Source organism: Acomys minous (genome assembly GCF_964271855.1).
Source record: "Acomys minous genome assembly, chromosome: 7".
In the NCBI taxonomy this organism is placed as follows: Eukaryota; Metazoa; Chordata; class Mammalia; order Rodentia; family Muridae; genus Acomys; species Acomys minous.
In genome coordinates, this window is record NC_140488.1 from 70,035,485 (window position 1) to 70,055,633 (window position 20,149).

Here is a 20,149-nt window from a genome sequence, read left to right on the forward strand (position 1 = left end):
ACTCACAACCATCTATAACGAGACCGGCGCCCTCTTCTGGCCTGCAGGTATACATGCACGCAGAACATTGTTTACATAAATAACATAAAAAATTAAAATAAAATCTGTGCCTTTTCAGCATTTTATCAACTTAGTACTCCTGTATTAAATCTAGAAGCACACCCTTACACTATTCTAACTTACATATCCAGGAATAGTTCATTATAGCTATCTTTTTTGATTAGGTTTTAAATTCCTACAGGTCAACTATCACATATTCCCTCCAGTGTGTTCCACAATACATAATACTGAAATATCTGGTTACTTGCCAAGTTACTTTCTCATTTTAAACTGGAGTTTCTCTACTCATCCTGTCTTAAAAATCTAAATAGGGGGCTGGAGAGATGGTTCAGCAGTTAAGAACACTGGGTTGCTTTTCCAGAGGCCCCTGGATGGATTCCTAGCACCTACAGGACAGCTCACAACCATTTTGTAACTCCAGTTCCAGATGATCCAACACCCTCTTCTGGCCTCAAATGGGCACTGTACACAGATGTACATGCATGCAAAAGACCCATACACATTAAAAATAAAGCCTCAAAAAAATCGAAGGACCTTTGTAAATAGAAAATCCTGGGAGTCTGCCAGGCATGGTAGCACAGACCTTTAATCCCAGCACTCGAGAGGCAGAGGCAGGTAGATCGCTGTGAGTTCGAGGCCAGCCTGGTCTACAGAGTTAGTCCAGGACAGCCAAGGATACACAGAGAAACCCTGTCTCAAAAAGACAGGGCTGGAAAGATAGCTCAGAGGTTAAGAACACTGACTGCTTTTCCAGAGATCCTAAGTTCAATTCTCAGCAGCCACATGGTATCTCACAACCATCTATAATGAGATCTGGTGCCCTCTTCTGGTATGCAGGCAGAACACTATAAACATAAAAAATAAATTTTTAAAATGGAATTATTTTTGTTTGGAAACAGGTCTTAACTTTGCAGGCATGTTTGGTGTGGAAAGTACTATCTATGGTGCTAGAACCAAAGGCATGTACCACTCGGCAAGAAAAAAAAAAAAGGTAATTGTTAATTATAAAGAGGTATATAAAGAGGTAAATTAAAAAGGCAAATGGCACTTATAGTCATAATTTAAGCCTTAGGGCTTGAGACAGGATCTCATAAAGTAGACTGGCCTAAGTCCCTAGGTAGCCAAGGATGAACTTCCATCCTTCTGTCTTTGCTACCCAGTAATGGGATTACAAGCAGACACCGTGCCCAGACTCTTCACAATGTCAACTTCTGACCTCATCTACAACAAGGGCCAAACAATCCTGAGAATTAAGTGTGTGTGTGTGTGTGTGTGTGTGTGTGTGTGTGTGTGTGTGTGTGTGTGTGACATTCCTCAAGCTGTGAAAGTGAGACACATTTGAAATGCTCAGTACTTGGAACCATGGAATGGGAATCAAGAGAAAAACAATGCATAGTCAATGAGAAGGTAAATCAAGAACGGGAAGAACGAGCTGGCACCTAGCTTTGAGTGGGTGGTTGTTTATGAGCCTTGGCTTTTTAAAAATCATAGTATCCAACTGTGAACCATTATAAGGCAATAAGGAGCAGGCAGTTATTTAATCCCACCCCACTACTGCAGCCAATCCTTCCACTTAAAATGTAGATAAAGGCCTTCAATCCCAGCATTTGGGAGGCAGAGGTAGGTGTTTCACTGTGAGTTCGAGGCCAGCCTGGTCTACAAAAGCAAGTCCAGGACAGCCAAAGCTACACAGAGAAACCTTGTCTTAAAAAATTCAAAACAAAACAAAAAAGTAGATAGTGGTTTGTTCTCACCCTTCCTAACAAAGTATGACAGGAAAAAAAACTAGTTTTAGTGGACATCTTTATTGTTTAATAGATCATCAACTTCTCCAAACCTACAGCTGGAATTTCATCATATTTCCACGCCGAGTCATGAACAGTGAGTGACAAAGCTAACCAGAGGCTAATTCAAGAGAGCTAAGCTTTTACAACTCATTTCCTTTTACAGGCTGAACATAAAGAGATGCACTCTAGAATGCACAATGGTCTTAGTCACTAAGGAATTTAAATGGGATCTTGAAGGATGTAGACAAATCCCGATGCAGTAAAGACGAGCTGAGATGCTGTGCAACTGTGTAAGGGTTCCTGGTGCAACATCTCAGCCACTAGCTGAATCTTGTGCTAACACCAAGTGGAGATGCAGAAAACACTAAGTTGACTTAGGGGCTGTGCACAGGAACCAAAAGGCAGGAAAATACTAAACATTGCTGAGAGCATCCACCCCTGGAAGGACTTTACCTGTTTTTGAGAGAGCACATAGAGACACAGAATTACTGTAAGACCCACTAAGCTACGTCTGTCCCCTTTGTCCTACTGATAAAATGCCAACTCTTTTTTTTTTAAATCAGGTTTTTAGGGCAGGAGTTTAAAACTCCTGTGTTCTGGGTCCCAGGTCAACTAAAATGTGTTCCTACCTACCCCTCCCACCATGTGGATGCAGGAGCTTTCTTTGTGCTACCTAGCTAATGTGACAGCACTGCCCAAAGCTCTCGCTCTTCCCCACTTCTTACAGTACAGTCCTCGCTCTACTTTCAAATACGCCAAAACATGGAGAACAGGCTTACCTTCCAGGAGCTCTAGGCTGGCACCACCTCCAGTGCTCACATGGCTGACTTTATCCTCTGTGTTCCATTTGGCACAGCAAGTGGCAGTGTCTCCACCACCTGTTGAATGAAGACCAGAGGAAAAGATGTTTTGGCACCAAAACTATAAAACAGTGTTTCCCGACCCAAAACATAACTAATGAATACCCCCAGTCCTGTCTCAAGAGAATCCCCATATGAATGACACCCCTATGAACTATCAGCTCAAGATTTACCCAGAGCCACCAGGCGTGGTGGCACACACCTTTCATCTCAACACTCAGGGAGGCAAAGGCAGGTAGATCTCTGTGAGTTCGAGGCTAGCCTGGTCTACAGAGTGAGTCCAGGACAGCCAGGGCTACGCAGAGAACCCCTGTCTTAAAAACCAAAAGATTTACCCAAAGCCAAAAGACCCAACAATGTTGAGAATCCCCCTTCTGCCCTCCCCTGAACATAACTCTTATCAGGACCCCTTACCTATGATAGTGATGCAACCCCTAGAAGTGGCTTTTACCACCTCATCCATGAGGGACTTGGTTCCCCTGGCAAAGGCTTCCCATTCAAATACCCCGACGGGTCCATTCCAAACAATCTGCTTAGCTCGAGCCACAGCCTCAGCATATTTCTTGCTGCTCTCAGTACCACAGTCCAAGCCCTGGAGGGTAGAATAAAAAGAGGATGCATTGTCAAAACATTTAATAGAGCTAAACATCTCCTCCACCAAGACCATAACATAAGGCTGAACATCAAGTTTCTACTAGGGCCAGGCAGTGGTGGTGCACGCCTTTAATCCCAGCACTCAGGAGGCAGAAGCAGGTGGATCACTGTGAGTTTGAGGCCAGCCTGGTCTATGGAGTTCCAGGATAGTCAAAGCTACGCAGAGAAATGCTGTCTCAAAAAGCTTCTATTAGAATCAAAATGTACCCTGATATATGCCCTTTGATAAAAACATTCAACTTTATGGAAGATCAAAGGGAAAAACCCCAGGATGCTTAGTAAAGACATTCTTAGTCACTATGACAGCCAAGATCTTAAGATCACTGGTTCTTAATCCAATGTTCTCTCTACCCAAGGATTATGCGCCAATGTTGAGACCTTTTTGGCTGTCACAACTTGGGATGTGCACACTGATACCTTGTAGTTGGTGGCACTTTACAAATGTCACAGTATAACAAAAGCTTTATCACAGCTAGAATTACTTGAGATGCCAGTAGATTGAAGTTCAGCTATGTATTGGATTCTCCGGGAAGCTTTGCTCAGAAATGTGTTGGATCCCACTCCTAGCATTTCTCATTTACTAGATCTGAAACAGGGCTCAAGAATGTCTCTCTTTTTTAAAATCTAACTATATACCCTTGACTGGCCTGGAATTAGCTATGTAGACCAAGCCAGCCTCAAAATCAGAGCTGCCTGCCCTTTCCTGAGTCCAGGGATCAAAGGTGAGTGCCATTGTGCCCAGTGTGTATGATTTATTTTTATTTTCATGCGTGTGTATATGACATATGTATATGGAGTCCCACAGAGGTCAGAAAGGGCATTGGATCCCGTGTGAGTCATTTAATGTAGGTACTAGGAACCTATCCCTAACCACTAAGCCATCTCTCCAGACTCCAAATTTGCCTTTAAAACAACTTCCCAAAATGATGCTTGTAGGGCCACACCTTGAGAAACAATTTAACAGCAATATATCTAACAAAGGTAATAAGCATCAGCAATCAACATGGTATCATTTTATACAGTTGTCTAACTAAAGGTGGAGTGGCATATCAACAATGCTAGCACCCTAGTAAGCATAGGCACAGTGATATTAAGTCCAAGGTCTGCCTAGGCTATACAAAAGATGAAGACTATAATGAAAATGAAAATGAAAGAAGGCAAACTGTAGTCAATTATAAACCTCTCATATACATATATTTTTCATACATTGCTTACAATTAAGTGCACTTTCATTATTCAGGTTTTTTTTTTTTAAGACACGGTTCCTCTGTGTAACTGCCCTGGTTGTCTTATAAACCAGGCTGTCCTAGAACCCAGAGATCTGCCTGCCAAGTGCTGTGATTAAAGGCATGTGCCACCACTGCCCAGCCACTTTCGTTCTTTTTTTCTTTCTTTTTTTTTTTTGGGGGGGGGGGGTGGTGGTTCAAGACAGGGTTTCTCTGTGTAGCCTTGGCTGTCCTGGACTCTCACTGTAGACCATCAACCACCCAGCCCACTTTCATTATCTTAATGTCTTGTAAGAACGGCTTTCTCTTTTAATTTTGATCATGATTGTTATTGTGAGGAGCATGCACATGCCATGGAGAAGCCAGAGGACAACTTTTGGAAATCTGCTCTCTTCCTTCCAAGTGCAGGTGCATCAGGCTTGTGTAGCAGCACTTTCACCGCTGAGCCATCAGGCCCACCTGAACCCTTGCCTAGCTGGCCTGTAACTAGCAGCACTGTAATCCAGAACAGCTCAGAGCAGAGCATGCAAGTGCATAGTACTTTCCAGCACATAGTGCTAAACGAGCATTGAAAAAGACCCACATGGGCCAGGCATGGTGGCGCACGCCTTTAATCCCAGCACTCGGGAGGCAGAGGCAAGCGGATCACTGTGAGTTCGAGGCCAGCCTGGTCTACAAAGGGAGTCCAGGACAGCCAGGGCTACACAGAGAAACCCTGTCTCAAAAAACCAAAAACAAAAAGAAAAGAAAAGAAAAGAAAAAGACCCACACAAGGTGCATTTGCCCAGTTATTGAGGAAAACAGGAATCTTATAATAGCACTGCTTTTCCCTTCCCCGTGGATTTGCTCTCAATTGCCCATTGCAACTCTTGCAGTCCCCATTGACAGAGTTTCCATAGAGATGAATATAAAATGTCTGTTGGGTGGGAGGGGTGCAGCTCAGTGTGGCAGAGCACTTCACAGTTGTGAGGCACTCGAAGAGATCTCCAATGCCACAAAAAAATTGTTTGATGAATGAATGAAACCCAATTTCATCATCACTTAACATAACTAAACAACCAGTTGACTCACCATCCAGCCAGCGGGTATACCAGAGGCCACAGTAGCCTGGCCAGTCTTGGCATTCTCATCAAATTTGTCAGCAGTGACAAAGTCAACAGGCAAGGTAATCTTCACACCATTCTTCTCAGCTTTGGACATGAGATCTTTGACAATCTTGGCTCCTTCTTCATCATACAGAGAGGTGCCAATCTACACAGGAGATTAAATATCAGCCCTCATACTAAGAACATGACTGACTCGCAAGACAGACAATACAACACATTCTAAAGCAGGGGCTCAACCTTCCTCATGCTGGGACCCTTCAATATTATCTTCTTTGCTACTTCATAACTAATTTTGCTAGAGATCATACTACAAATATCTGTTATGCACAATATCTGATATGCAACCCCTGTGAAAGGGTCTTTTGACACTCTGCTATAAAGTAATACAGGGACAGAAGACAAGCAACTTCACAGGTGGAAAGAAAATGTCCATAGGATCCACATTAAGTTTATATAAACATCACACTCATTAGTCATTTCACAGCCACTTGCCATTGGCTCCCTACCTCCATGTTGTTGAGCACCTTAAGGAAGGTAAAAGCCATCCCCCCACCGATGATCATCTCATTGACTTTGTCCAGCATATTATTGATCAGCTGGATCTTGTCTGCAACTTTAGCTCTAGAAGAGAAAGCAAGAATCATCACAAGCACAAATAATTGGCGAGTCTAGCGCTAATAGTCAGGGCCCCAGTAGGAGACAAGGAAATGCCCAATGCAGCAAAGGGCTGCCTAACTTTGCCATGTTGCTCCGATGCGCCATGCTTTGAAGAAATCCTTTGAAGATAGCTCCAGAGCAAGAAGGGCTAGAGAAAGGACGCTTTAGGCTTACGGGTATGGTCAAGTACAAAAGTGCTTGTGTAAAGCCCTGGGTTTGATCCTCAGTGCCATAAAAATAGAAAACCAAAAAGCTCCCTATCTAACCATGCCCCATGCAAAATTCACAAGGTCCAGGTTGCCAGATTAGTAACTGAGGGCTTGAATGAAAATGATCTCCAGACTTTCACTATGGAAGGGATTAATATCTGCCCTGCATGCACAGTCCCCAGATGAACTATTTGGAAAGGATGACGGAGCCTGTAGCTCAAGAACAATGGCTATCTATAGGGTTCAGGCTCTTCTTGCCTTCAGGTGTTCAGAGGTCTTGCAGTATATACCCTGTGGTCAAAGGAAGACTGCTTGCTGTAGAGTTCATGCTTATTCTAAAACCTGAAGACAACCAGCAGGGGGCATTCACTCCCATATTCCAAATCTTCAGAAAGGCCAGCAACAAAAAGCCACCCAACAGCTCAAATGACCAGAGGCTGATGCTTTTAACTCAAGTGAACAAAAGGTTCAATGTTTCCAAGAAACTTACCTTTTTTCAAGAAGACAACACAAACCCCCACACCCATCTGGGTTCTTTTCAAGAGCCTGAAACAGGCCTCTTAAAGCCTAGAGAGCAACTGTGCTCTGTGAAATTGACACCCACTTCCAGAGTCAATCTTCCATCAGGAAATGCTGTGTGTGCTTACTCATAGGGAGGGGGACAGAGAACAGCCCAGAAGGGCCATGGTCCTCTAAGCAGAAAGAGGCAGTTATCTGAACAGCTATGCGAAGCGAAAGGAAGCTAGCTGTCTCATCCAAGTGCAATGGATCCACCCAACCTCCCCTGTTATTTTTTTCTTGGCTAAACTACTAGATTCCTACACATTGCCTTTGCCCATAACATAAAATAGGTTATATGATCTGGAGATTTAAGTCTAAATGATATATTACACAGAAAGAAGGAATTTTTCATAGATATTCCCTCCAGGTTGTATGTGTAGCTTTGAAATTGTTTTAAGAAAACACCTTGGTAGAGTGTGTGGCACAAGATGAAGCATGCTAGTCAGGGCTCAAGGTCATCCAGACTACAAAACAAGTTCAAGGCCAGCCTGGAGTATGACTTTATCTTAAGGGAGAAAAAAATATAACCACCCTTGATGGATCTTTCTCCATTTTTCCCTGAAGAACCATGGTCTGCCCTTCTCTACCATCTTCTGTCCCAGGAAGCTGACCTACATGGATCACATCAAGATAAACTGGGCCAGTAAGTGGTGCATCCAGGGGGTGTCCCAGCAGGAAACTGAAGAAATCACAAGCATCTTTCCATGGCCCCTCTATCAGATGATCAGCCCTGCACCCTTGCCTAAGGGCTACAATTTAACCAGGCATGAGCTAACACTATCAGCACTCAGGGAGGCAGAGGGAGGACAGCCAAGGTTACAGAGAAACCCTATCTCAAAAAACAAGAGATAAACAAACAAACAAAAAAGGCTACAATTTTTATCAGAAGTCCTTTTCCCATTGACTGCGTCCTTGGAGTTCTCCCTTTGTCTTCAGTTTGTAACGCCTATTAATTATTAGCCCCAGATTGTTGTAGGACCTTCCCTAAACCCCACCCTCACCTCTGTGAACAGTCACTTTATTCAGTTCTCCTCAGCTACCCAATGTAATTGTGCCATCTGACCACAAAGCACCAAAGTTCCAACCACTACCAAGTTAACACTCTTTAAAGGATGATACAAAAGTGTTCTTCATACCCTCCCAAGATAGCCAGGAAGGGTCGCTCTGGACTCTCCAAGGCCTTGGCAAAGTAGTTCAGCTCCTTCTTCATCAAAAATCCACCAGCCTTCTGTGGCAGATTCACACCCACCATGGAGCTAGGAGGAAAAAGAGAAACAAATATATTCATATTCAAAATCTAGTCACGTTCTACCATTTCCCCCTAGAGGCCGTCTCCTTACCACTAAGATGCTTTCATCGCTTCTAAGATACTAAGAGACCATGGTTCTATTCCCTAAATTGCAGTAAGGTCATTTACACCTTAGATAACTTTTCTGACTAATAATTTATGATCAAGGGTTAAAAAAAAAGCAATGAACTAAAATGGAATTAAGATACCGAGGTAGAGGTGAGAAAGACGGCTCAGCAGTTAAGATCACTGCTGTTCTGGGTTTAGTTCCCAGAACCCATAGGACACCTCAAAACCCTCTGTAACTCCAGCCCCAGGGGTACAAATGGCCTCTTCTGGCCTCTGAGGGCCAGAGAGAATAATGCAGGCAAACCCTCCCCACACACACAAAAAAAAAAGTTTTTTAAAAAATGCCTAGCTAGGCAGTGGCGCACACCTATAATCCCAGCATTCTAGGAAGAGGCAGGTGGATCGATGAGTTCAAAGGCCAGCCTAGGCTATACAGAGAAACTCTGCCTTGAAACAACCAAAAAAATGCCTAGTTAATAGTTTAACAGGCCAAAGGTTAAATAAATCACAATATATAATTAGCCAGCTGATGACAACAGATATCTTGATAAAACGTTCCCAAAGGGGGGAAATTTCTACAAGGTATCCAAAGTTAAGGAACCCTGCTCTCAAAGCTCCACCCAAAAAAAAAAAAAAAAAAAAGGTCTTTTCACTCCCAAAAGTTTTATCTGTATTTCCATGCAGAATCAGGATACACAATGGCCCAAGTTAAAAGGATACATCTCGTGGCTTTTATTGTCAACTTGAGACAAGCTAGAGTTCCCTGGTAGAAGGAACCTCTTTCTTAAATTGGTCTTTGGACATATTTGTGAGGCATTATTTTGATTGCTAATTGCTGTAGGAGGGCATAGCCCACAATGGGTGATATCCCTAGGCTGGTGGTCCTGGACTATAAAGAAAACTGGCTGGCACTGGTGGCATGGTAGCCCATGCTTTTTTTAATCATAACATGCAGGAAGCAGGGATAGGTAGATCTGAGTTCAGATCAGGAGTTCCAGGACTAAAAAATAAATAAATAAAAGACTCTGCCTCAAACAAAAAGGTAGCCAAACATAAAGCAGTGAATGAGCCAGTAAATAGAGCTTGAGTTCCTCCTCAGCCTCTTTCAATGAGGCAAGCAAACCCTTCCTTCCCATCATAAGTTGCTTGATTTTGAGTTGCTTAAATTACAATAGACAGGAAACAAGGACAAGATGGCAATCTTTAAAAACAGCCGGGAATTTGAGCCCAAGTGCCAAGGTCATTGTACTCTGCCCAGTACTGTCAGGGTTTTCAGTACCTGTGGGCTCGGTGTGCAGTCCCAAAAGCATCATTGACATAGACATCTCCTAGTTTGGACAGTGAGGCTCGGAAAGCATCGATTTTGGCTGGCTCGGCTTTAATCTGCAGGAGAAAATTTAGAAAGGAAAATCCAACACAGAAAATGTTGATGGCTCCAAACAACTCCAAAAGCATTAAGCCACCAAGAACCCTCTTGAACATCTTTGAGACCCTGAGTTAATACAGCAAGTCTTACACTAGCAATAGGATATATTTTTCCTCTCATATTTTCCAGGTCCTTTGGTCATTTCTTTGCCTCCCCATGAAAACTGTATACAAGTGTACACTCATGTTTGAGGGGAAAATAGGATAAATTAAAAGCTTTTCATGGAAAAGATACAATAGAAACTAACAATCGGACAATTCTAAAAAAAATGAAGATTCACTGAATAGCATTCAATTATTGGAGTGGACAGATGGCCCAGTGGTTAAGAACACTTGCTCTTCTTGCAGAACTGATACTGGTGCTGAACTACTTGCAGCTCCAGGGTCAGAGCATCCAACACCCTTGTATCTCTTTTTGGACCTGTGTGCGCACAAACTTTTTAAATTGAATTGTCTTCATCTTGTTTGTATCCAGTTTGAACTTATGACTGGATTTGTGCAATTTCAGGCATTCTAAGCCATCAGCCTCTGAATAGTAAGTGAATTGGCTAAAGAGCTAAGAAAGTCTGAGGCTAATACAGTCAGCTCATTGATTCCTAAATAAAACATTCTGCATCCACTTTCCAGTTGCTCCTGACATTTCTAAGCACTAGAGTTTGTTGGTCTTGAATTTCAGTTTTAAAGGGCACCAAGTTTTAGGTCAGCATTTCACTAGTAGTACTATAGCGAGAGCACACCAAAGCAGGGTAAAGCCAAGCTCAGAACCTGCAGTGCTAAGAAAAGAAACTACTTGGAAGCAAGCACTCCAGATGACCTTAAGAAATGTCAGGTCAAAGAGGGACTGATGACACACCCTCCTCAGAGCATCTTGTTCTCACATCACTGACGAACCAAGAGGGGAAAATACTAGCAAGTGCACTTAGTGCCCCTTCTAACCAAGGGTAAATCCAAAATCAGTCTCAAAAACAGTTTTAACAGTTGAATTCTGTTGTCAGCTCTAGTAACCAGTCCTGTGGATCATCTACAACAGCCTTTCCATGAGACTGTAAAAAACTGCAAATGACTGACTATAAAACGTGAAGTCTACCACATTTACTATGTGGTTCTTTGTAGTAAAGGCATACAGATCTGATGCACTGAGCTATGGAGCCCAGCCCACAGTACCACTAACTTCAGCAAAATGACTGCCTTTCTGAAACCCAAGCTTCTTTCTGAGATTTGTTTTTTTTGTTTTGTTTTGTTTTGTTTTTGTTTTTTTTAGCAAATGAAGAAGACAGCTTATACCTACTTAGAGACTCATATGCAAAAACACATTTTCATAAGAAAATGCCCAGAGTCAGGTGTGGGAGGGAGGACAAGCCTGTCTGTAATCCCAGCACTCGGAAGATGGAAGATTACAAGGTCATCCTAGGCTACATCAGGTTCAAGAGCAGCCGGAGCCACAGAGCAAGCACATGAGCTACGTGAGAACTTGCCTCAAACCACTCCCATGCAACCCAAGCAAGAAATGCCTTGAGTGATCTCACTACAACCATTGTATTCACTGAATACTCTCATCCAAGAGAATGCATTTTTTTTCAGCAGAATTTCAAAATGTGATCAGGAAAGGGCCTCTGCAGTGCTGCTCACATTCCCTTCCCTGGCTGGGGAATGATCATGCAGTGTGTACTCTGCGCTAGTTGAGAACACATCATGCTGTGCATTTATAGAATTGTTTCTGTAGCACTAGGGCTTCTGTATACTACCACTGAGCTACATCCGTGGCTTCACATGTGTACCTGTTTTTCACAGGTCTGTTACACTTCAATTTTGAAAAAAAGGTCGGGAAAATAAAGATGAGATTCCTCATACAAATTCAGGCCCTAAGGTCCAAATAAAATCAAAATCTCCGGTCCTACCTTGTTCCCAGAAGCATCTTTTCCCTTCCCTTCTTCCTCCACGTGAAAGCGGAGGTTCTCCAGCAGGATGACAGTCCCAGCTGCTGGGTTGGCACAGGCATTCTCTACTTCTGGGCCCACACAATCCTTCAAGAACAGAACATCCCTGGGGGAGGAGGGGGCAAGAAATTACGAGACTAGAGCAGGCTGAAAGTTGAGACTCCGTGACAGAATGGCGACTCGCCCACCTCCCGGAGCTCACCAGCACCACAACTCTATACTTACTTGCCCAGCAGTGACTTGAGTTCTGCAGCCACTGGCTCTAAGGAGTACTTGTCAGGCATGGGAACACCATCGGGCCGGCCTAGGTGGCTCATAAGGACGACGGACTTGGCTCCATTGTCCAAGCAGAATTTGATGCTTGGAACAGCAGCCTTGATCCTACAAGCAAGAGAAGACAGAAGACAGAACAATGTTATTTAGAGGAATTAGTGGGAACTATTTTAACTGGTGACCTCATAAAATAAAGCCCCCTTTCTTCTCCAAGGCTCCTCCATGTCCGACAGTTGCAGAATTCAGGAGACAAGCATGACACAAACCTGGCACCTGGAAGTATGTAGTCTCCTCGTTGATCGTGGATCATGGATCATCTCCGCATGTAGAGAACACAGCAAACCAGAAGCTGCTGTCTACAGCAGGACCTGCCTGGGTTAGCCCTTGACTTTTAGGAGCTGGGAATGTAACTCAGTTGGTAACAGGCTTCCCTGGCATGTGCAAACCCCTGAGACGGTCATCAGCTTTCCCCTCCCTGCCCACCAATGGAGAAAAATGAGGTATCATTCAGTCAAAACGAAAATTTACATATACATAAAGTCAGTATTTAAAAAAAAATTAAAATAAAAGAGCCAGGCTTTGTGACATATACCTGCAACCCAACACTTAGACGGCTGAGGCTACTGGATCAAGCTTAAGCCCAGCAGAAGCTGAGACCCTGTCTCAAAAATGGCTCATTGAGACAATTTTTTTATAGCCTAAGATGGCCTCAAACTGACTTCATAGCTCAGGCTTAAATTTATGGCACTCTGTCCTAACTCCAACCTCCCAAGCGCTAAGATTATAGGCACACACCACAATGGCGAGCCCTTTTTTTTTTTTTTTTTTTTTTTTTAGTTTTTTAGTTTTTTAGTTTTTTGTTTTGTTCTTTTAAAGTTTTTAAAGACAGGGTCTCTCTATAGACCTGGCTGCCCCAGAGCTCATTTTGCTGACATGGTTGTCTTCAGTCTCAGAGAGATCTGCCTGCCTCTGCCTCCTAAGTGCTGAGATTAAGGATGGTTTATAGAATATTTTTTCATAAATTTAGAATATTTACGTTCCCACACTGAAAAGTACGTTAGTGAATACAAAAATCATGGCTTCAGTTGCTCTACTGCCACAGTATAAAAAATTTGTATAATAAATTTGCATCCCATATAATCCCGTATCTTAAACCCAAGCCAGGTTTAGCAAGACTCTTACCTTTGGTTATTTGTTATCTGGTTGTTCTTCATAGGAACATTGAAGTCCACCCTAAAAAAGAAAAAGGTCATGATCAACTTCTTGTTCCCTAAGGCCAAATCTCACCTTTAAAATAAGAGGCATTAAAAGCTGCCTCAGGCCGGACAGGCATTTGTTATTGTTAGCAAGCCTGGCACCCTGACTTGTATTCCCTACACACATGGGTAGAAGAAAACCAACTCTTGCAAAATGTCCTCTGAATTCTGCACTAGTCCCTTGGCAGGGGCATGTACACATACACACAATGTCATTTAAAAAATTATTTAATAGTCATTGGCAAGTGAGCAGTGACTGGGATAGGCCAGCAGACAAGGACTCTGCTACGGGTTCATGGTCTACTTCTTGGCTCATTTACACAAACGTACTCAGAAGTTTTGAGCATGTATCTTTTTAGATATGTAGCTAATACTTTTTAAGGAAATCTCAAAGCACAAGAACTAGTCCAGGAGACCAGGGAAGCAGAAGGCACCCAAGCACACCTCATACATACATCCCCAGGCCTGGTTTACCATTGGGAACCAATTCTTCTGAACTCACTCCTGTACAGTGGCTGGTGTTAATGTCTAACTTTTGTCTGCCATGATCTGAGACACACTATATATAATATGGCTTTTTTTCATCTTCTGAATGAATGCTGAGATTAAGTGGATACCAAATACCATACACCCACAGACCATTTTTAATTTTTAATCTTAAACCTGTAAAATGATAGTATCTAGCTGACAGTTACAAGCAAGTTAGTAAATGCTTTAAAGGCTTAGAAGTGGCACCTATTATCACACAAATGTTAGCTATTATATGCTAATTATTCCCCAAACTGTAATTGATAGTTGAAAGATCAACCATCCTAAAATCAGTACTAAAAGCATCTAGTACCAGTCACTAAGGAACTACAGCAAGGCATCAAGACTCCTACTGTCCTCGATTGTGAAACTCCATCTTTCCCTTTGTCTTTTTCCTGGTCTTTCCTCTCTGTCGACAGCACTCACCAAAAACCCTGCAGACCACTGACCTCTACCCTGAACACTAATCTACCTCACCGCTTTAGGAACATAGTTCTTGTGATGCAGATTTAAGAAAACCATAAAATTCGGCCTGGAGAGATGGCTCAGAGGTTAAAAGCACTGTCTGCTCTTCCAGAGGTCCTGAGTTCAACTCCCAGCTTCCACATGGTGGCTCACAACCATCTTTACTGGGATCTGATACTGGGACGCCCTCATCTGACATGCAGGTGTACATGCAAATAGAACACCCATCTACATAAATGAATAAATGAATCTTCAAAAAAGAAAGAAAACCATAAAATTAAAAGGCAGTATGCCTGTGAACAAAGAAATATACTCTAGTTGGTTTCGAGCACTTGAGGCATCTTCTTTAAATATCCTGAGCAGGCCCTTGCCAGCCGTAAAGTGCAGACTAAAGCAGATCAAGTATCCCATTACCATGACTGGCTTCCCCTGATAAGCCAATTAGAAACAAGCCAATGAATAGAGAAAAAAAAATCAGAAAAAGGACATTGACTCAATGCCACCACACTAAGAAAGACAACGCAATCCAGTGACCCTCCAAATCCATCTTCAGGAACCTGAAGTTCTAATACACACATCTGAATAGTCCCCCACATCTAAGCAGCCTGGAAATCAAGGCGTGGCCCCACTCACCAAGGACCCATCTTTGTCTTTTAAGATTGTAACTGCTGGAAAATACCAAGCTTTTCTTCTCCCAGCATGAGGTTCCTGGGGAAAATTCCAATTTCTTAGAGCCCACTATTTGCTTCTTTAATATATATTCATGTCTGCCAGCCAGTTACATTACCACCAACTCTGATGAGGATGCGGAAAGCCTTATGACTCATGCACTCCTAGCAAGGGATGTGAAATGGTGCAGAACCTTTGGAAAGCGATACAAGGATTGAGGGAAAGGAGAAAAATGGGATGCCTGGTGGCGGCAATGCCAGTCCTGGGCATTTTTCCCAAGAGAAAGTACAGCACCATGTGGCTACAGCAAGATTTGCACCCCACTGCCCCCCAAAAAACCATAGCACTTTCAATTGTAAAACCCCAAACAGGCAACAACCTAGACAACCTCCAATGGATGAATGCTTTGACTATGACACAACCATACTGTGAAAAAAGTACCCAGCAATGCAAAAAATATATACTTTTGGTACATGTACCTATTTGGATAATTATTGGATGAATGCTGAGTGAAACAGTGGACCCCAAAAATTACAGCCTGCATGAATGTTTATAGACATTTTTGAAATGACAAGTTTTACAAGTAGAGCACAGGTCAGTGATCATCATCAGGAATTAGAAATGGAGGGTGTGATTATAATCAAATAACCTGAGCCATCATGGGGGTGACCAAGCAGTCCTTATCTTGGATTGTGGTAGTGGTTATTCAAATCAACCTGTGATAAACATACTAGACAACTGTACACACCTTATAACAATGTCAGATTCCTACTTTTGACATTGCATTACAATTATGGAGTCACTGGGGGAAAAACACTGAGTTTCTTGCAATCTTCTACATATTATTGCAAAATAAAATTTTTTTAAGCCGAGTGGTGGTGGCGCCAGCATATACCTCTAATCACAGCAGGCAGGAGGCAGAAGCAGGTAGCGAGTCTATTGAAATCTCAGGATTCCAGGTCCAGTTCTACCAAAAACTCTCAGGGGAACTATGCCCACTGTTGACTCATGGTCTGACTGCTAAATTACGCTAATGTGATGTTCTCTGCTCTCCATTTTCTTCTTTCTACCAGGACTGCTGCTTTGCAAGTCACAGAGAAAACCAGCGATGTTGGGGGAGCGGGGGAAAGAGTACAAGAAAAGAGAAGTTCAGCAAAGGATGAACTAGTAACCTATGAGTGAAAAGAAGGAAATGACATGGCAAAAACCAGCAGGAAATTTACTCAAATGGCCTTGTAAAATCAACTAGGGTTGGAGGGAAGGGGGGCGGGTGCCAGGAGAATCTGAGGCGGAACCTGTTGGGGTTTCTGGCTATTTTTAAGTGTCTCCAAAAGGAGCTTGGGTGTGACTCAGTGGTAAAGTGCTCAAGCACAAAATGGCTAGTGTCTGAGTCCCTAGCACAACAGAAATTAAGTTACCCCAACAAATCAACTTCCCTTGCCAATTCCAGCCAAGGCACTAGACAAGTCAAAGACAAGAGTGCCCTTCTACAGGGCAGAAAGGAGCCAAGCGCAGCAGCCTCTGCTCCAGGGGCCCCATTTCTGAAGCACTGCCAGCAACTACCACAAAAAGGCAAGGAAACAAAAAGGCATTGAGCTCACCCAGGCATGGCTGCCTAGACTCCTCTAAAAAACAAGCAAGCCAAGCCGGGTATGGTGATGCACGCCTTTAGTTCCAGCACTTGGGAGGCAGAGGCTGGTGGATAGCTGTGAGTTCGAGGCTAGCCTGGTCTGCAAAGTGAGTGCAGTACAACCAAGGCTACACAAAGAAACCCTGTCTCGAAAAATCAAAAAAAAAAAAAAAAAAAAAAAAGCAAGCCTAAACTACAACTCCCTATTCAAGATGCATTCTTAATCAGGAGACAAAGTAACACCACAGTGACCTAAAAAATAAAAACAAGTACAATGTATCTGTATTACAGAAAGAGATTGTAACCTCCACAAAGTCTATTTCACTGTCCCAGGGTCATCATGTCCAAGTCTTTATAGAGAATCTGATTGGTAGCTAAAGATCCAAATTCTAGTCCTAGCTTTGCCACAAACTTGCCACAAGTTCCAATAACCTTGAGTGTGTCATTTTCCAGCAGCAAAACTGGACTAGCCAATCATCTCAAGGCCCAAGGTTAACCTGTGTTAAATGAAATTTGATTTGGTACAGGAGAAAATCCGTTTCCTCAGGTCTCACCACCAACCAGGGTTAATTCCTTTAAGACAATTTCCCTGTATGAGAGCATAAAACCTCAAACTACAGTTACAGGAAGATCACCAGCACAATGTCCCACTGTCTTTAAGCAAGCAGCTGCATGCATCTGGAAAGGCCAGCCTCAAGGCAGTGGAGGTAGAAGTAAATAATTTAAACCTTTTAAGCTTGTTGCAAGGCAACATCTACCTGTTTTGGTTGTCCCAGGGTCAATCTTCTATCCTTATAGCAGTATAAAGAGCTAGCTCGAACCAACCCTTTATTGCCTGGGCTCTCTACTCCATCCTGCTTATAAAGGCCTATCCCATTGGGGTAGCAAATCAAGTGTTTTTGCATGAACATAATACACTGGGTTCTGGCTATCTGCACAGTAAGGTCACTTGCCAAATAATATTGGCTAGGATGAAGTAAGTAAGTACCAGTCTCTAACTCCTAGGGAAAAGAGGCTCCCTTACATGTGTATTAGTATCTAAAAGATGTCCTCACACAAACTGGCCCAAATTGTACGAAGGACCAGGATTACTTTGTTCAATCAATCAACCGCTTCCCCAAAAAAGGTCAAGCCAGCACCAAGCAGTCACTGAAATTACCTATGGCCTTTCGAAATTACCATCCTTGGGTTAAGAGTTACATGGACAGCCAGGCCCATCGCTTCTGTCATCTTACCATCATCCATCACTCCTGGCACACAGTAGACATTATGAAAAGCGGAAATGTACAAGTTTTCATACACGTTAGTAATTCTGATTCTGCCAGGTAAGGGAGAAGCCAACTTTGTAAATGGCCAGGGACCCACGTGTGCGGATTAAGAGCGCCATGTGCGCGAAATCCTTCCTCACTTCTCACATCCTGCTTCTCTACCAACCTCTGAGGGTGAGGTTCCAGGCCTCCAACTACAGGGCGTCCACACCCTGCATGTGTCACAATCCTGATGCAAACCCCAGGGCCAGGAGTCCAACGGCAAGGTAGGGCAGCAGAGGCCTCTTACATAAGCTGTACAGCGCTTCATCCAGTGGGCTTCACCCTCTTACCCACAATTTTTTGGTAAGAGGGAGCGCCACTCCTGAGCATTTTTAAGCAACATCCTCTGGGAAATAAATTCTTTTGCACCAGGACCAAAGAAACGTGGGCGGTCTCGAATTCGTCAGGGATGGTCCAAGGGCCGTGGGGGAAGGGAAATTAGCTAAATGACCTTTCAAGGTCCCTCAACTGGGGCCTAGAGATTTGCAAGACAAGCATTAGGTCCCATCTTGCTACCGGAGCCGAAACCGCACTTCAGAAATGAGAAAAGGACTGAGTACTAAAAATCTGAGCCCTTTTTTAGTGAGATCCACTCCCTAAAGGACACTATTGCTCGCTCTTTATGCTAGAAGAAAAGCAGTTAGGAAGCATCAAAACCGGGTACAATCTCCGCCCCAACGGGGCGTGGGGACCAGCCCTGACCTACAAACCCAGGATCCCTAAGACCCAGCTGAAAAGTAAGAGCAACTTAGGGTGCACGGAAAAGCGTGCTTGCCAAGGCCAGAGAGGCTACGGTAGAGCCCTGAGGGTTTGAGGGCAGCAGTATAAGATTACCTCATCACGACCCGCTTCCCCTTCACGTCCAGCTTGTCCAAAGTCAGCTTGTTAGAAAGCGACATTTTGGCAACGCGGTGGGTACGAGAGGCGCGGAGCTGAGAAAAAGGAGACCTCTGCGACCGACCTGCGCTTTTGAAGCGTGCAGAATGCGGGGCCGCGGGAGAACCGGAGGGCGCCCGCCCCGCCCCTAGCTCCACCCCTGAGCCCGCCCTCGGACCCGCCCCTTCCCGGCAGTTGCTTCCATTGAGCTAAGCAGCAAAGCAGCCATTGGCTGTCGCCTAAGGCCCGGCCCGCTTCCATTGCTCCGAGGCGATGTCCATCTACAAGGAACTGGTGGGACGTGCACTTTCAATTTGTCACGTCCTGCACGACGCTAGCAGCGGGGAAGAACCTTCCTGACTTGGGGAGGAGTAGAAGGTGGCGAGGAGGGGCCCCGAAAGAAGAGAGCAGGTTAGCGGGGAGGGGTAGATATGGAATGTGTGCGAGGCCCGAGGCCACTTGTGCAGCCAAAGTGTCCAGCGCGGCTGCTTAGCAGCGCATGCTCCAGACTGCCTTAGGAAAAGCGCTGCCCCCACCCGTTGTAATTCCCAGGGGCCTTTCAAGAGCTTTGCAAATGCCATCTCCTTTTAGAATCTTCTGCTTTCTCAGCTCCCAAATGGAAGCCTACATAAGGCCTTACTTAATAACCGAAACCCCACGGAAGTCAAAAATGGGCCAGATCCTCCTTCCCCTTTCATAATAAAAAATACAATATAATTGCTGTGGTTATATTACTTATTGTAGTGGCGAATACATGCAGCATGTGTCATGTTAACTAACAGCACTCATAAATTTCCTAAGTACGGTCTGATATTAAAGATGAAGTAACTGGCGGACAAAAGTTTCATGTCTTATCAAGACTGCAGCGCTTTTAAGTAATCATTTCAATCCTGGGCCCACTGGGATTTAGATTTGTGAGTGTAGCTCAGTGGTAAAGTGCATACTAGAGACACTGGCTCCAGCACTGGAAAAAAAACTTTAAATCTCTACCTACACTAATTTTGGCTAAGGATGCTACTCAGTGGTAATGCACTTACCCACAGTCTGAGGCAGGACAAGTACTTAGGACGTGGAAGGGCACATGAGAAATGTAAGCCCTTCTTACCGTCCTGGTTTTTGTTTCCACCTCACTCGCTGACACCCAGAAGTAACCGACCAGACCACCTCCGGCAGTTACTACATTATAAGAAGTAACTCAGAAATACAATGCCATGTGCTGTCTATCATATGCAGATTTTATATAAGCATATATATGGAGAGGGTAGATACAGGTCCACAAAAGGGAAAAAATAGCTTTAAGAGA

General features: G+C 43.7%; 1 protein-coding gene across 1 annotated transcript; it reads right to left on the minus strand.

Annotated features, from left to right (window-relative positions):
* Window positions 1–1,846: 1,846 nt before the first annotated feature.
* On the minus strand, window positions 1,847–18,977 carry PGK1 (phosphoglycerate kinase 1). Its single transcript, XM_084789269.1, has 11 exons — window positions 18,805–18,977; window positions 13,295–13,345; window positions 12,065–12,220; window positions 11,801–11,945; window positions 9,757–9,860; window positions 8,257–8,376; window positions 6,200–6,314; window positions 5,659–5,838; window positions 3,122–3,299; window positions 2,627–2,725; window positions 1,847–2,300 (listed from the first exon to the last, which is right to left on the minus strand). The coding sequence occupies exons 1-11, from the start codon at window positions 18,867–18,869 to the stop codon at window positions 2,260–2,262; spliced, it is 1,254 nt and encodes a 417-aa protein (XP_084645395.1). The 5' UTR covers window positions 18,870–18,977; the 3' UTR covers window positions 1,847–2,259.
* Between the last annotated feature and the right edge of the window lie 1,172 nt (window positions 18,978–20,149).

What these genes read in the sequence shown, in the direction of transcription:
- PGK1 (XM_084789269.1), bottom strand. Translation starts at nt 18,869, where the DNA reads ATGTCGCTTTCTAACAAGCTGACTTTGGACAAGCTGGACGTGAAGGGG. An exon ending in CAGATAACAAATAACCAAAG is followed by an intron (nt 12,221 to 13,294) that starts GTAAGAGTCTTG and finishes TCTTGCTTGTAG; the next exon opens with GATCAAGGCTGCTGTTCCAA. An exon ending in CTCAAGTCACTGCTGGGCAA is followed by an intron (nt 11,946 to 12,064) that starts GTAAGTATAGAG and finishes CTCCTCCCCCAG; the next exon opens with GGATGTTCTGTTCTTGAAGG.